General features: G+C 51.2%; 6 protein-coding genes across 6 annotated transcripts; 1 reads left to right on the top strand and 5 right to left on the bottom strand.

Annotated features, from left to right (window-relative positions):
• Positions 1-2055: 2055 nt before the first annotated feature.
• Positions 2056-3243, top strand: A1O5_05486 (uncharacterized protein; the record flags this gene model as incomplete). The annotated part of the gene is made up of 1 exon (XM_007746087.1): positions 2056-3243. The coding sequence occupies one exon, from the start codon at positions 2056-2058 to the stop codon at positions 3241-3243; it is 1188 nt and encodes a 395-aa protein (XP_007744277.1).
• A 2566-nt stretch (positions 3244-5809) lies between these two features.
• A1O5_05485 (uncharacterized protein) lies at positions 5810-7299 on the bottom strand (the record flags this gene model as incomplete). The annotated part of the gene is made up of 4 exons (XM_007746086.1): positions 5810-5986; positions 6058-6376; positions 6444-7138; positions 7237-7299. 4 exons carry the CDS (start codon positions 7297-7299, stop codon positions 5810-5812), a joined length of 1254 nt encoding a protein of 417 aa, XP_007744276.1.
• Positions 7300-7984: 685 nt separating this feature from the next.
• A1O5_05484 (uncharacterized protein) lies at positions 7985-8167 on the bottom strand (the record flags this gene model as incomplete). The annotated part of the gene is made up of 1 exon (XM_007746085.1): positions 7985-8167. The coding sequence occupies one exon, from the start codon at positions 8165-8167 to the stop codon at positions 7985-7987; it is 183 nt and encodes a 60-aa protein (XP_007744275.1).
• An 11-nt stretch (positions 8168-8178) lies between these two features.
• Positions 8179-9966, bottom strand: A1O5_05483 (uncharacterized protein; the record flags this gene model as incomplete). Its single annotated transcript, XM_007746084.1, has 1 exon — positions 8179-9966. One exon carries the CDS (start codon positions 9964-9966, stop codon positions 8179-8181), a length of 1788 nt encoding a protein of 595 aa, XP_007744274.1.
• A 1134-nt stretch (positions 9967-11100) lies between these two features.
• A1O5_05482 (uncharacterized protein) lies at positions 11101-11681 on the bottom strand (the record flags this gene model as incomplete). Its single annotated transcript, XM_007746083.1, has 3 exons — positions 11101-11150; positions 11242-11611; positions 11670-11681. The coding sequence occupies 3 exons, from the start codon at positions 11679-11681 to the stop codon at positions 11101-11103; spliced, it is 432 nt and encodes a 143-aa protein (XP_007744273.1).
• Positions 11682-14148: 2467 nt separating this feature from the next.
• A1O5_05481 (uncharacterized protein) lies at positions 14149-14833 on the bottom strand (the record flags this gene model as incomplete). The annotated part of the gene is made up of 3 exons (XM_007746082.1): positions 14149-14294; positions 14344-14535; positions 14590-14833. 3 exons carry the CDS (start codon positions 14831-14833, stop codon positions 14149-14151), a joined length of 582 nt encoding a protein of 193 aa, XP_007744272.1.
• Positions 14834-15367: the final 534 nt, after the last annotated feature.

The following is a 15367-nucleotide window of genomic DNA, read 5'->3' as shown; positions in this document are numbered from 1 at the left end:
GATACGGAGGGGTGCGTATGACTACTCCAGCTGGAAGTCCTTGGCCTGAAGGACGAATACTTAGCCATCCTAAAGAGTAAAAGGGCGAGCCAGAGACAATGGTGGATGTACGTTAGCTGTGAACACTTGTGGCAGAAGCTTCGGCAAGTCAAAGTACCGGTGGAGCGCTTTTTGCCGCTTTGCCGTTGGTATCAAGACGCCGTTCAGGTAGACTTCGCTTTCTTTGATTTCTTCATGCTGTCTCTTGCATATCGTGTGGCTGATAGACTGCCACTCCCCGGGTTTCAAGTTCCTGCGGAAACCCCATTCTTGGAACTTGGCCTTGTACTGTTGTTCACTGCGGAATAGTTAGTTGCTACCATGTGTTAGGTTGTGGCAAACCCAAGCTTGTTGTGGCGTACGAAGCGTTGAAGGCATGACTTGCCCCCATGCATTTGACAATACACTTCAGGGTCATTCCCTGCTGTAAGAAGAGTTGAAACAACCCCGACTTATGGCGTTCCCAGTCATCGCGAGAAGGATGATCGGATGTTATAGCGTGCGGACGGACAGCCGTGGTAGGTCAGGCTTGAACAGATAAAGAGACTTTCAGGTAGCAGAAAATAGCTTTGCAAATCTTCTCAGGCATATGTCGAGGCTCGTTGAGGAAGGATAAGAGGTGCGCCATCTTCAAACCATACCGGTAGGTTGCTTAAATAAATGAGAGTGAGTACAGCGTGCCAATGGATAGGCGGCCTTCGAGTCGCACAGTGCCGAGACGAGATGTGCATTGATTGGCAGACTCCAAAAACTTTTGCCCGCACCATTCCTGTTCCTGCTCTCATGGTTGAATTCTGCTCCAAGAGGTACTTCCTAGTGCTGCCACAGGCCTGTAGCAAGCTAATCCCTCGAGTCAGAAGCTCGATACTCCCGTGTGGGCTTTCTATCATGGTGGGGATGGTAGGAGGAGACTAAGCATTGGTGATTGGAAGGAGCAGGGAGACTTTGGTCATTGAATGAGCTTTCATTTCCCTAGTCGCCATCGTGGAGGTTGGGAAAGGTTGCTTGAAAGTGCTTGCTGAGGTCTATCTGGGGCCTGTGCAATGTGCAAGAATGTGGGAGGGAGAAGCGTGACGAGGTATCTACTCCTCCGTACGAGGGACCCCGCCCAGAACGACATGCCAAGGCCATGCCTGGAGTTTTTGCGCGACTATGTGCTTCTGCCTCGGCGTTGCCACCGCTACTTTGCGCTCCTCAATGCTGCTGCGCCGCCAACCTCTTTTCGCTCCATCATCCAGAGTTGTATTATTTGCTAGGCCCCATTCCCTGAAACACCCCTCCTTCGCCATGTCTTTCTTTCTCCTTCAATATCCTCCTAGGTTCCCAGAGCCCCTAAGGGGAGGCCCAGATCCAACCATTGTTCTTGATTCGTGTTGCCGCACAACTCTTTCCGCGTCCTTGCAATGGCTGAGTCCAAGACCTCACGTGCCAGTTCTTAACCTCAACGCTCTCCGGTCAATAAGAAGAAACAACCCAAGGTATAGTGAGGTCCGCGACGGCCACCGCAAGTTGCAAAGTTCTGGAAGAGCAATGGCAGAATCGAGAAGCTTGCACGACTGTACTTCTTCTCCGGCGTCGAGCCTTGAGAAAACCTGTGAGCAGATCACATAGCAATGACATTACGAAGAGATCTCTGCAGAAGTTGCTAGGCGACTTCCCTGGGCCTCGCTACTCAGAGCTGCAACCCAGGTCGCCAGGAACGATGCGGCGGTGGTCGACAGTGATTGCCCTTTTTGGGGGGCGCCGAATGGCATGTCGAACTCGGAATCATTTCGAGGGAAGGAGTAGTGCGCAAGAATGAAACTGCCACCCAAGACCATTGAACACCCAGTTCAAAACCCAACCCACGTCTTGTCCAACACCTCCTCCAACACCCATTCTCATACTCGGTGGTCCAGAAATCAGTTCCACACCTATTCTAAACCATAGTTCAGCATTCCTCTCAATTTCTAATCGAACTATCCATACTGGAGCCGGCGATATAAATTTGTCGCTGAGATGTCCGGCCGGAGCATCATGGCATCCTCGCAACGTCTTGGCCGTCCTACGCCACATACAACAGGTCCAACCCCCAAACATTTCAGCACCCACAATACCTCACTGATTACATCTTGTTGCATGCAGTCAGCAACATGCATTCATCGGAAGGTCGCAGCTGCCCTCCAGAACATTGAGGCCATCTCTCATCTATGCAAAGAAGATTTTGACAAAGTCGATGTCTTCGGCGACGGGATTTTGCATATAGCCGCACGGTACGGCGCGACCTTTGATGTCTTGGGACAGCTCCTTGCCCAAAGCTCTACTTCCAACCGTACGAACATTTACGGAGAATCCTTCTTGCATCTGCTTGATCAGAGCTGGCTCACGGACAAGGTCGATCACTTTCATCGACTTTTGGCTATTGCCGGGCACCAGGGATTTCGATACCATAGTCGTGACCGGCACGGGAGGACCTTCTTGGCCATGTTTCTTGCTGATGATCGACTTTGTACTTTAACAATCCCTCAGCTGCTAGACGCTTTGGAAGCTGTACTTAGTAGCGACGAACGCTGGCTAAAAGTCGCGTTGCTGGATCCGAGTCAAGGCTGGCCTCGTCTGATCGACCGCCTGAAAGCCCTTATTGAACGCGTTCTCCAGAATTGCGTAGCAGCTTCCGACTTTCCCATTGTTCGTCGGTGCTCTGCCATTCACTGCAGACTGCTCGATTTGGAAAACGCTATACCAGAGCTTTCTAGTGGCCAGATGTCACTACAACGGCTTCCTCTATCCAAAAAATCTGTCTGGCAGCGACTCCAGGCAGGCGATGACCCGGATAGCTATGACGAAAATGGCCATACTTGGCTCATGAGGATAGTTCAAAATATCTCAGCCTCCAAGATATCACCCCAAGATGGTGCTGAACTGCTTAAGATTCTCTTACGCGCAGGGGCAGACGTGCGGAAGCGGGATCCGATGGATCAAACAGTTCTCCACCACGCAGCTTCTCTTGGGGAACACACCGCCGTTAACATACTGATCGAGCATGGAGCCGACGTCAATGCTCGCAACCTGCTGGAACAAAAGCCTGTCAACCTAGCAACTGATGCACTGGGCTGCAATCCTCGACATCCGGTACTTGCCCCGAAATTATACCAAACATTTCAAATCTTGAAGGCCTATGAAAGTCGTACTGATTCGACCGGACTTGAAACCTCGGGAGGTTGAGGTTGGACCTTTCGCTGGTATATTACGAGAGGAACATCAATGGAGGACCGAGGCAGCTCACCACAACTCTTATCAAACAAGCCTTTACGTTCACCACTATCTCCATTGCTTTTTCGACCTCGATAGTATGGAAAGGTTGTATACACCAGCCTTGCAGACCCTTAGTGAAAAAGTTATCCCCCGGTCGCTCCTCCAGCCAGCACTTAATCTTCGACCTTTGCGAAAGTCGATCGATTTCAGTTCCTGTGGATCATCTTGAACGTGGCCCTGCGGCTGTGCTAGCACCTATCCACCTACCTACGAGCGTTGGTCTCAATCATTTCGGACAGCGCGCAGAGGCGGACTAGAGTGAAGCTACGTCAAAAGTGATAGGATATTGTGTTGTGTGGTTTCCTCGTACGGGGGGACCGCGTTAGTGTAGACAAAAGTCAGAGTCTCAGCACAGTGTTTTCGAAGCATTTGGCTGTACGTGCTATTTGTTTGCCTTCCTTTACCGGGGGGTTTCCAATCCGCACACTGGCGTGGCATTAGTACAAACACACGGCCTTGGCCAAGTCCTCTCCAGAGCCATGCGGAATAACAAGCATGAATTTTACTCTCGAGTCGATGCAGGGGGGTGTACCTGGTCAGATACATTCTCTGTGGGAGTTGATAGCAAGCTCCACCACCGCGTTGTCTGGTATATATCAATCTGGGTTCTGGTGCATCGTCGCTTCTGTCGAGTGTGACCAACTACCAATACGAGAACGGGAGGTGATACCATGGATTTCGGCAGGGAAGTGAGCATATACATACATGCTGAGGAGTGTCAGTCCCTTCTGGAGTACCCGGGGGTGTAATGGAGACTAGAAGTTCGGCAAATGGACGAAACAATGTTGCAGACTATCAGCCTACTTATTTACCAACGATGAGAAAGAGGGCGAGCGGTTTATCCTCCACCATCTGATGGCAATTGCCAATGGTGGGAGGCTCCATCAGGCGCCGCTCCGGGCGCTTCAAAGGGTCTTGGACATTGGCGCAGGGATAGGGATCTGGGCTATTCAGATGGGTGAAGCTCTCTTTTTCCCTTTCTTTCTGTCTCTCGATTGACAGTGAACCATCCTTTCGATGGTTGCTGATTGTATAGCAGGTGTTGAGTAACCGACTTGAAAGGTTGCGAAAGCTCCTACAGAATCCCTTCTTCTCGGCCACGTCTGATTCTGAGGGGCTATCCAGGTTCTCGGCGTCGATATTAGCCCGACCCAACTGAGCTAGCATGTACGCTGTACCTATGCCCTAGTGCCCCAATTTACGTGTCTCTCCGTGAATCCTTTCTTCTTTCACTTCTGGACTGGATGAGAAATGTCAGGATGATTGACTAGTTAACTAATTGCAGGGTACCCCCCAACGTGGTCTTCGAGCTCGATGACATCGACAACACTTGGACCTGGAGACGTCCATTCGACTTTATTCATTGTCGATAGTACATTCAAGACGGTTTCTGTCTCCAGATCGTTGTTCAGCCCCAAGCGAATGAGGCGCAAAAGAGAAATGGATCGATCAGTGCCTTACTTGCGGTGGTGGCGTACCATGGTATGCCAGCCTGCATCGCCAATTTTCCCAAGCTGGTACAGCAGGCGTAGGAGTTCGTCCTCCTCCCAGCCCGAACATGACCCCGGTCCTGACTTGGACAGCAGCAGTAACACTGTGCCCGGCGGCTGTGTGGAGTTTGAAGACTTGAGCCTCAATGTTTACAGTGACGACGGCATGCTGACCGATGCTCATGCATTCAAACGGCTGCACACGCTCTTCATTCAAGCGTGCAGCGTCATGGGCCGGGTGGCTGGTTCGAAGAAGCTGACTTCGAGAGCATCACCAACGCCACGATCAGAATCCCGCTTGGGTCCTAGCCGATGGATCCAGCCATGTTATGTGATTGTTTGTTTGTTGCCACCTCACGAATCCAAACCCAATCCATCCAATCCAATCTAGTCTTGGGTTTTCTGGCATGCATGCACATTCTCACACTCAGACACCAACGAGAGAAGTCACTTGTTTTGACTACCTGGCCTGACCAATTGAGCGACTGAGTGATGAAACTTTGCCTGGATACAGAAACATCTCGTCAGTGTATGACTATTAAGCAAACAAGCAAACAAGAAAGCAAAAGCCTTCCATTCTTGAAAAGCACTCCTACCCTATCCCCACCCCATGCCCAAGTTCCCGGCTACTGTATCTCTAATTGCTGATCGAATTACACCACACCAGTTATATCGTATACGGTCAAAAGCCAACGAGGAGCCCCAGGAGAAGCAACGGCTTGATCTTGATCCTTGACAGGGCTATGGTACCTATTACTAGCGCAACCTAGCTTGAGACAGCCAGCCATGCCCAGTAGCGGTAAAGAGACACGTCTCTAAATGTAGCAAATCTCATGTCTTGATTTTCTTCGAGTAAAGTTCACAGAAGCCACCTTTGGGCATCAACACGAAGTGGTCTGTCATCTTCATGATGTCCTCTGTGGTCCGTTCGCCGACACTAAGCTTCCAGCCGGACACTATCGTCGCGAGTATCATCTTGAGCTCCATCATCGCGAGGTGAATACCAATGCACATCCGAGACCCCTTGGAGAATGGCATGTAGGTTCCTTCATTTCCGGCGTGCCTCCATTGGTCTTGAGCCAGCGGTCAGGATTGAACGAAAACGGTTCTGGGAATGCCTCGCGGTTGTGATGGGTGGAGAAATTCATCATTGAGACCGTTGTCTGAAAAGTATAGTGTTAGCTGTGTGTGGCCTCGTTCCTTGCAAAAGTGCGTATCTTTGTTTGCAACTCACACCTTCGGGGACCCGGATACCTGAGAGTCTCACGCCGCCCTTGGGCACTACCCGGGGCAAGCTCGAGGGTGCAGCTGGGTGCAGCCTCAACCCTTCCATCACCACCACGTTAAGTAATGGTAACTCTTCCAAATCAGAATCCCTTAACACTTCCGAGTCAGCGTGCAATCGCGCAGTTCGCAGTTCATTCCGCATCACCTCCTGCAAGGCAGGTTGCTTGGCCAGTTCCCATGCCGTGTAGGTAAGGGTGGTGCTTGTCGTGTCTGTGCCACCGATCATCTGGCTGCCGATCTCGGAAGATCTCTTCGTCCGTGAGTGGCTTCACTGTCTTGTCGCCTACCAAAACACGCTTCAACAGATCATTGCGTTAGCCATTGCGCCCATACTTTGAGATGTAGACGTCAAAGGCGCGTCTGCCATATTCATATAATCGCCTTTGCGACGTCAGGAAAAATTGCCAGCTCGGGATGGGGATCCACGATGTCAACGGCAAGAGGTAGGGCAATTGCCATCGGACTCCGCTCATGATCAGATGGTTGTCGAGATTAGAGAGATACGGGTGTTCTGTGTCAGAGTCTAGAGCGCCGACCGGCTGTCCCATTAGTAGTGACGATACGATGTCCAACGACAACATCAGGAACCACGCATACACGTTCATGAGCGTGGCTTCTTTCTGCTTGATCCAATCTAGAAATTTATCAATCTGCTCCGCCACCAGCGGCTCGGCTTCTATGATGCTACTTCTCGCAAAGGCATGGCCCAACAGCTTGCGCGTCTCCTTGTGAGCTTCGCGGTCGATGCCGTCAAAGAGATTCGGCAGGCCCTCGTTCAGGCCGCTGTAGAAGGGAGACTTCAAGAGGGTAGTCCCCTGCGAATAGATCTCTTTGATCACCGTATGATCCGAGAAGGAGAGCTCGTCGGGTGCAATGCGGATGATGTTACCGTATTTTTCGTGGGCAGCGTATAACGACACAGCCCGTGAGCCTGCCAGGTCATGGTAGATGAGCCATTTCACGGAGATTCGCGCGAGGAACGGGCCGGGGACGTGGCGTAGAGGGTGAAAGAGTAGTCGATACGCTGCCTGTCATGCTCGGTCGGTCAGTTGGCCAGTACTCCCGTACAGACGGCTAGGCTGGAGGGTTGTATGATACATGTCGACGACGAAAACAGAAAGCATACCTTCCCCGCTGACCAAAGAAGGCCCAGCAGCACCAAGCTGTAGACAAGTGGCCACAGCGTCATCGTGAAATACTTCCAGATGTTAGAGTTTCACGAGTCCCACAGGAAAGTAAGTTGCGGCTCGCCGCAGTTGCGATGGGGCAAACTGCTCGAAGCTCCCTCGGCTGCTGACTATCTCGCAAAACAGCGAGCCAGATAAGCAGCGAGATCCAAGCCCACAGACAAAGCACCTTCTTCAAATGACGGGACATCGCGGGGTTGGTAGCGACACTGTACCTCGTACTGGGTAAGGTGGTGTGGCTAGTGAAGTTGAGGGTGAAGTGGCTGGTAAAGATATGTGGCCTCCGAATGTGATGCATGAGTATGAAGAGGCGTTCTCAACTCTCTTGCATTCGCACGGTTCACTCTATCACGTTGCTGAGATACACGCCAGGCCGAGATGCGGCTAAAATGGCCCAAAAACGCCACAGAGTGGTCCATACCATGGCACTACCTATGTGACAGGCTGGAGGGTCTAGGCCGAATGGAGAAGGAATGGGCAGTCTCTTGACGCGGCAACCAGTTTCCCTTTTTATTTTTCAATTTTTCAACGTTGACGCTAGTTGTCCGCTGCTGTTAAACACAATCCCTGTCGAAAATAAGTGCTGAATGCCTCAAACACGCGCAACCAGCAAGATATGGCACCATTTGGGAAGGAAACGGGAACCAAAGCAGTGCAAAGCATGGGCGCAATGTGGGCAAATCGCGTTCAAACCACGCTGGCGACCTCTTCTTCCGCCTCCAGGCCTTCTTGCTTTTCAGACTCTGGTCCAGCACTACTGGCCTTCTCGGCTTCGACTTTGGATCCCTCCTCTGCTTCGTGCCCCCTGATACTTCCGATGATCCTCAGTCGTGCCATGTGAACGCTCTGCGCCCATTTCTGCGTGGTCATGCCGGGCTTCTTCAGCGCTTGGTATGCTTTCTCCCAGGCTCCCCAGCCGACGTATCTCCTGGGGCCCCACGGGTCGGATTGCTCTCCTCTTCGTCCTGCGCCATGGTCTTCACATGCCAGCCTCTAATGTCGTCGCACACCGCCATCTTCGCGCTGTTCGTGTCGCCGCTCTCGCTGACCACGTACTCGTCCCACGGCTCTTTGCCATTCGCGAACAGGATCCATCTCCTCGCTGTCTCTTTGGCCTGTCGCTCGAGCCACTTGTCCCGGTGTGTTGGGTATCGGTGGAGCAGCGTGAGGAAGAGGAACAGGGTCTCAACGAAGTGGTGGCCCGTAACGAAGCTGTGGTCTGATCTAAAGAAAGGGTTCGAAAGGCTAAAACTGTACCGGTAAACCTTGCGTTTCGACGCCACGCTGTCTGTAGTAGTAGTGGCTGTATTCCGACGGGCGAGACGGGTGACAAGTTGGTGGATCGGGACAGAGAAGAATATGTCGCCGAAGAAATGTGTTACGTTTCTCCAGAACAGGTTCTTGTCCGTCTCGATCGCAAGCTCAGGCGTCAAGGAAAGACCATATGCGCAGAGCAATCTGGCAGCCTCTTTCTCCGGAAAAATAGATCTCACACCTCTCACGAGCCGTACGGCTGAGATGGGCCGGAGCAAATCCTTGAATACATATCCTTCCCAGAAGTCATCTCCAATGGCAATGTCTCCCAGCCACGGACATGATGAAATTAGAGATGTCTGCTTCATGAACGTCGGTCGGCCTCTTGGGAACAACGACTTAGGGACGTTGACTCCAGGGATATCGTCGACGAACGGCATCATGTGGCGCCCGGGATATTTTGCTAATTCCTCCGCAGGTACCTGTCGGAGCTTCTCCAGTCTCTCGGCAGCGGTCGATCCTTCGATCTCAAAATGTTTTAACAAACCCCGGTATTCTGATTCTTTGTCTTCAAACGAATCATGACCGAAAATGACGCCGGACTGCAAGATTGCCCGATTGAAGAGCCTCTCCGGGCTGCCGCAGATATGGTAGATCAGCAAGATGCTTCCCGCTGATTCGCCGAAGGCGGTAATGTTTTCCGCGTCGCCGCCAAATCCGCCGATGAAATGATGGATCCATGCAAATGCAGCTCTCTGATCTTGGATCGTCAAGTTGAACGGACCATGTAGGGAGACCGACGGATCCCCATTGTACTCCTCAATCATGTCCTGGCAGACAAGGCTGCCGAGCCAATCGAGGCGATACCCGATATTGACAGTGACAACGGGTAATGAGACTTCCGACGAGTAGGCTGCCAGAGGCGCGCTAGAGTGAAGGCCGTCGACGTGGCCGACTCCTTCCTGCGCGCCACCGCCGTGGACATAGATCATCACCGGCAGCGGCTTCGGATTGTCGCTGGAAAGATGGGACTCGGGCACGGACACGCTGAGGGTAAGGCACGTAAATTCGTCGAACCCGAGTCCCTGGTCATCCTCGAGTGGTCCACCGTATGCATCGAACCAGGCTGGCTTCGTTGCCCCGACTTGAGGACACGCATGCCCAAACTGTGTGAAGTCCCGGTGCGGTCGGGCGTCGAAGTCGTCCGGAATACTCTCCAGTAACACACACGGTGCAAACCGTTTATGAACCTGAGCGTATAGGATCGACCTAAGCTGGACGGTTGATGTGCCTGGGAAATGCAGCGATTTGATGAGACGCCCGGTCAAAGCGCCCAGTTTAGGGTGTTGACATGTGTAGGTTGGGCCATCGTAAGGTTTCCTACCAGAGGCAGGAGGAGGAGTCGTGTCGGTCATTTTCAGTTGCACAGTCTCCATGCTATGCAGAGCTATATTATTGCCACTGACTATCTAAATTCGACGACAAAGGTGCCCAGAAGTCGGTCAGGCTCTGCTTCATGGAACAAGATGAAGTGATGCAGGCGGAAACGCTTTGCGAGATTGAGAACGTTCGACGAAGCGATGTTTTTATATCTTGGGGGAAACCTGCTATCTTCCCGCAATTTTACCAGGTGCCTGCTGAAGGACTTACCTAGGGGCTCGCTGCAATCATCAGGTATAATGTGCTGGAGAGGAGACGAATTCGTGCCTCCAGGGAGGGTATCGAGGCCCGGCTCGAGGTGCACTGACTCTCGTCACACCTAGCAAGTAAAATACGGGCGGCCCATCTACTTCGACTGAATGATCATTTGAAATGTGGCCTGAAAGAATGAATGTCCCTACCTACCAGGGAGAAGTTGTCGATCGAAACCCGAGATTGCACAATGGCGGAGGTATTCTCGTATTTTCGTATTTTGATCGGCGAGTCGGGAGGGAAGCCGAAGATCAGTCGGATCGGATAAACCTTTCGCCGCTTGCGGGCTGGTCCCGAGCCGTAGTCGCTCGAGTACGTCGAGATGAGTGGTCCTCCGTGGTGATGTCAGCTTGGGGGATGCGAAGAACAATCAATGTTTGGATTGGGGTACAAGGATAAATCCTCCCTATTATCGAAATACAGCGTGTCAAATTAATAATGCGCGAAAGGATGGACCATATTCGGGCCTCGGCGACGGGTATATAAAAGCATACAGTTTGAGAAACAGAGTTTACGAGCTAGTTGAACATCGCTTGCAGAGCTCCAGAGAACTGTGCAGCTTCATCCGTGCGAACTGTTCTTACTCACATCTACGTAAAATCGTAGGGTTTCCAGACCACCTCGTCAGACTGCACTGTCCATGGGATGATGCCCCTGTCCCAAAAGGAGATATTAGTATCTTGACACTCTACTAGGTTGTAGCCTGAACATTGAGACATCTACAACGCTACCTGAGCTGTCTGCAGACGTAATGGCCACTACATGGAATTTGGCTAAGTACTATATAGCAATCATTCAAAGATCGCATGAGACGGAGACAATTGCTTGTTTGGATGCGCTGTACATATAGAACGATTTCACCAACCGGAGCGTCGCAAATTTGACCACCAAATTTCCAACAGCAGTGCTGCATGTTCATTAGTTCATAGCATACAATCCCATCAAATTTGCCTCTGGGTCGACAAAGCGAGCAACGAAGCCCATATTCGGACCCATACCGGTCTTGTCAAGGTGTGCATGACCGCCGTTCTCTTTCACAAGATCCAAAGACTCTGTGATATCCCTGACAGCAAACACAGTGTGGACGCCAACACGGTCTTTGTCCATCGGGCCCCTCGTGTCCAAGATGTTGGTCTTGTCCATCAAGCAGAAACAACCATTGATGTTATTTCCTTTAGTGAAGAAATAGGTCTCTTTGATGCCTTCAATGGGGGAAGGCGCACCGTTTTCCATGCATTTCCAGCCAAGCACCGCGGAGTAGAACTTGCGAGCGCGGGCTGGGTCGGTAACAGGAATCCAGATGCCAACGCGAGAATAAGCATCATCGGAGCACTTGTACAGGTCCAAAAAGTGGACGTCAGAGACCGGCTAAGGACGTGGCAATATGAAATATGGGGGCGAGGAAGGTGAGCGACGGAAAACTAACCTCGTCAGACATGATGTAGCCTAGAAAAGGTCCTCAACTTGATGGCGGTCACGATCCGGATTGCAGCAGGGAGAAATGGCAGCCACTTCGGGTTATCAAGATGTAGATACTGCGTTTGAATTGCTGGCGGTTTGGAGCGATAGAAGGTTGGAAAGTTGAACTTGTGGATGACCCAACTGTTAAATACATTACCAACAATAAACTTGCTCAATAAATGCCGAGCCGTCATCGCTGTATACCGGGCTGATGTAGTACAAGTCTTTACTGGTCGATCACGTCCCTGCTGCCTGAGTTCTGCCTGGCCGAGACCTCCCAGCCACATGATAGCGCGCAAGTTACGTGCCGAATTACGAACACGAAAGGACACGCTAAGGCTGCTTTGGCTGTCGCGATGGGTAAAGGCTCCTGCAAAGGAGACAGATGCCTTCAGTGTAGCCCCATTATGAGGAAAGGCAGTCTTCAAAGACCTGCAATCTCGTAAAATTGAAGCTTGTTTTGGTGGTGGTTGAATACGAATACGAAACTTTGCTTTCCCTAAGTAAATTCTCTGGTGTGCCAATCAATCGCCTCAGCTCCTGCATCGTTTTCGAAGCTTGCAGCGTCGTCCTAGGTGTCCGGGGATTGCATACCCCGCGTTATCCATTCATCGGAGTGTCGGCTATGATATCGTTCTAGCCAACGTTGTTGGACCACTCTGGAGGGTGATGTAAAAGGTTGGTTGAATGAGAAATCCATCCGAAGTGACGAGAGGTTTCAATATGGAGTACTCGGTACTCCGTTATGAGATGCCGCAACGCCCAGACCTATGTACCGAGTATTCTAGGCCTGATTTAGCTAGTGCAACAGACAACTGAACACATCGGCATTTCCAAGCGTAAAGCGTGCGTCAAGTCTCTCACCGAATACACCAGACCACGAATGCGTCGACGTTCGTTGCCTTAGACACAAGCTTACCCATTTTTTGTAGTTTCCATAAGATACGCATGAAGACATATCAGCTCCTACTACAATGTCCAGAGGCGATCCAAATGCCAATCTCTCCCGCTCAATTCGCCTCGCGTATTGCAGCAACAGGAATAGAGTAGAGGCCGAGCAGGAAGCAGACACAGCATGCCCCCCTAGATTCTACAATGCTGTACGACGGCCGATGATGATGTTAGCTTGGTACAGGACGGGTTGGGAACGCTGGAGCCAATGAATACCACCAGAACAGGTAGCAAACCTGGTTCTGGCAGCCATGTCAGAGAGAACCGGCACTATTATTCAGCTACTACCGCCGCCCGTGATAGAGACTCAGACAGCGGCCGAGCTTGAAGAACTGCAACACCGAGAACAGCTCGCTTAAGGCCTTCTTCGCGATCGAATAAAATGCTAACACTTCAAGATCAGGCATAAAACCGACCGAGCAGGTCCAGACCGGGGCCAGTTCCGCCGCTGGTCGGCACAGCCTATGAAAGTATCAATATCCTGAAGAACATTGCGGTCACGGAAATTGTATGCCCTGCCCATCAATAGTGCCATTTAGGCGGAATAAAACTAGGATACATTTACAAGCTACGACGCTCATCATACTTCATCATAACTGCCGCCAAGAACGTGGTTTTGGATACCTGGCCCACATCAAAATCACATTTGAAATTATCACTAACCTTCGGAGAGCTTTAGCGACTGTAGTATACAGAGCACAATACTAGTACAAAGTTGGCGACCAGCACAAGCGAATCGAGCATTCTGCGTCAAGAAAACCAGATCCATTAGCCAATGGATGTGCCTTTAACGCATCCACCGAATCCCTCCATTATCGAATAATCTCACACCGAGTTCGAATTGCCGGCACAGGACCATGCGGCGGCGCCATCAGAGGCTTTGTAGGAATCAATAATGCCAACGACCGACCCATAGGTGCCCCCAATCATCAAGAATGTTCCTGATATGATCACAAAACAACTTCAGCATACCATCAGAGTCAGCTTGGTCGTCCGTTCGGCCTTGGGTTTATTCCAGTTATCGTACAACCACATACAGTCCATTGGCTGGAACGACATGAGAGTGCCGAGCAAAGCGCCAATGAGGGATACAAGGCCACCGAAGACGGGAATGGCGCTTGCAATCACATAAGCGACAATCGCATTCCCGGCCGTGCAGCCCAGCCAAGTCACCCAATGTCTGGCAGTGCCCTCAGTGAGGTGGTGACTACCACGCAAAAGTCGCACAAAAATATACTTAGCCGGCAGGTGGGTGACAAGGGTCGTTGTAACAGTAAGTCCTGGAAGAGCAAAACCATAAGCGACTTTTTCAAGAGGGCACCAGCTGATTCAAGAGCAGGTGAAGCCACATGTGAGCCAGCGTAATAATAGATCACAACGCCGATCGTGATAGATGTTGCCGTAACGACACTCTGGCAGATAATGAGGGGTCATGTATACAGTCGAGGATCTCGCATTTCAGACCTGATCGAAAAGAAAGCAGGCGTGCCGGCTTATGCGCAAACCAGTGAAGAACAAGCGGAGATGGAATCAGTGAAAGACGGATTGTTGGTAACTGTGTAATCCGACACAAAGACACCTCCTGCAGGTGCGTCTGCAGGCCGATCTTGTACGCCAACAGCAATAGCGACTGTGAGAACTATAAAATGGTCAGCGTCTGCTAGACGTAGCTCCTAGGAATAACATACTTGCAGTCAAGATACATATCACTCCAACCCAGGCGAGCCACGATATCTTGCTAAGTATCTGAATGCTGGAGAGGCCGAACCCTATAATTGCAGCAACAGCAACAAAAACAGCAGCACATGCTCCATGTGTTGAGACGGCATTCAGGCCAATCGAAATACCGAGCATGCCAGCACCAGCGACGAAAATCCAGTCTATTTGTTCAATGTTAGCAGGAGAGCTATCATCTGTGGTTAGGGAAAACTCACAAAGGACGAATGCCACACCGAATATTTCGCGCCCAATACGGCCGAACAGCAATTGACCAACATCGTCGAGGCTATAGACGGAGCGGTGTCGAAGCTTGAATACACCGACGAAATAGTCCGACCACGTTGCGATCACAGCAATCACAGCAATCACTATTAGACATATGACGCCGGGAACCATGCCAAGAACGTCAAACACTACTGGAATCGAGAGGACTCCCAGGCCAATCTGTGTTTTCATCATAGGGATGGCTGTTCCTAGCCAACCGACCTAGCAAAAGCTGTCCGTTTCTGCTGCTAAATGACATTCTGCGAAGCACGAACACTGCGGTAATTTGGACCACCTTCAACAATCTCCCCAAAGACATCATCAACGATAGACACTCGTCGCCCAGTCAGAGAGAGGCGGTGTCCACTTTCATCCACACTGTACGAGGTAGGATCGATACTCATTCTCCTGAGCACCTACAGACTTGTCGTCAATCTTTTCGTTGTTCATGTTGGAAGAACACTGAGAGTCGTGGGCAAACAGATGTTTGTCGATGATGGACTAGAGAGCTCCATGAGGGGGCATGATACGATACGATAGTTATAGGCACTCGAGTGAAAGCTTCCCTCGCTGGAACTTGCCCAAGGAGATGGCTGTTGCTTGGACGGCGTCATCATGGGATGGAGTGGTGGTGACGGCGGAACGATTTTCCGAAATCTGGGGTCTAGTTCTTGTCGGGGACCCCATCCGATATTCTCGGGCGGCGCCATTTCACTATCAAACCTAACC

Source organism: Cladophialophora psammophila (genome assembly GCF_000585535.1).
Source record: "Cladophialophora psammophila CBS 110553 chromosome Unknown aczJe-supercont1.7, whole genome shotgun sequence".
Taxonomy (NCBI): domain Eukaryota; kingdom Fungi; phylum Ascomycota; class Eurotiomycetes; order Chaetothyriales; family Herpotrichiellaceae; genus Cladophialophora; species Cladophialophora psammophila.
Note: the sequence above shows the minus strand (reverse complement) of the source record. Positions and strands in the feature narration are given on the sequence as shown.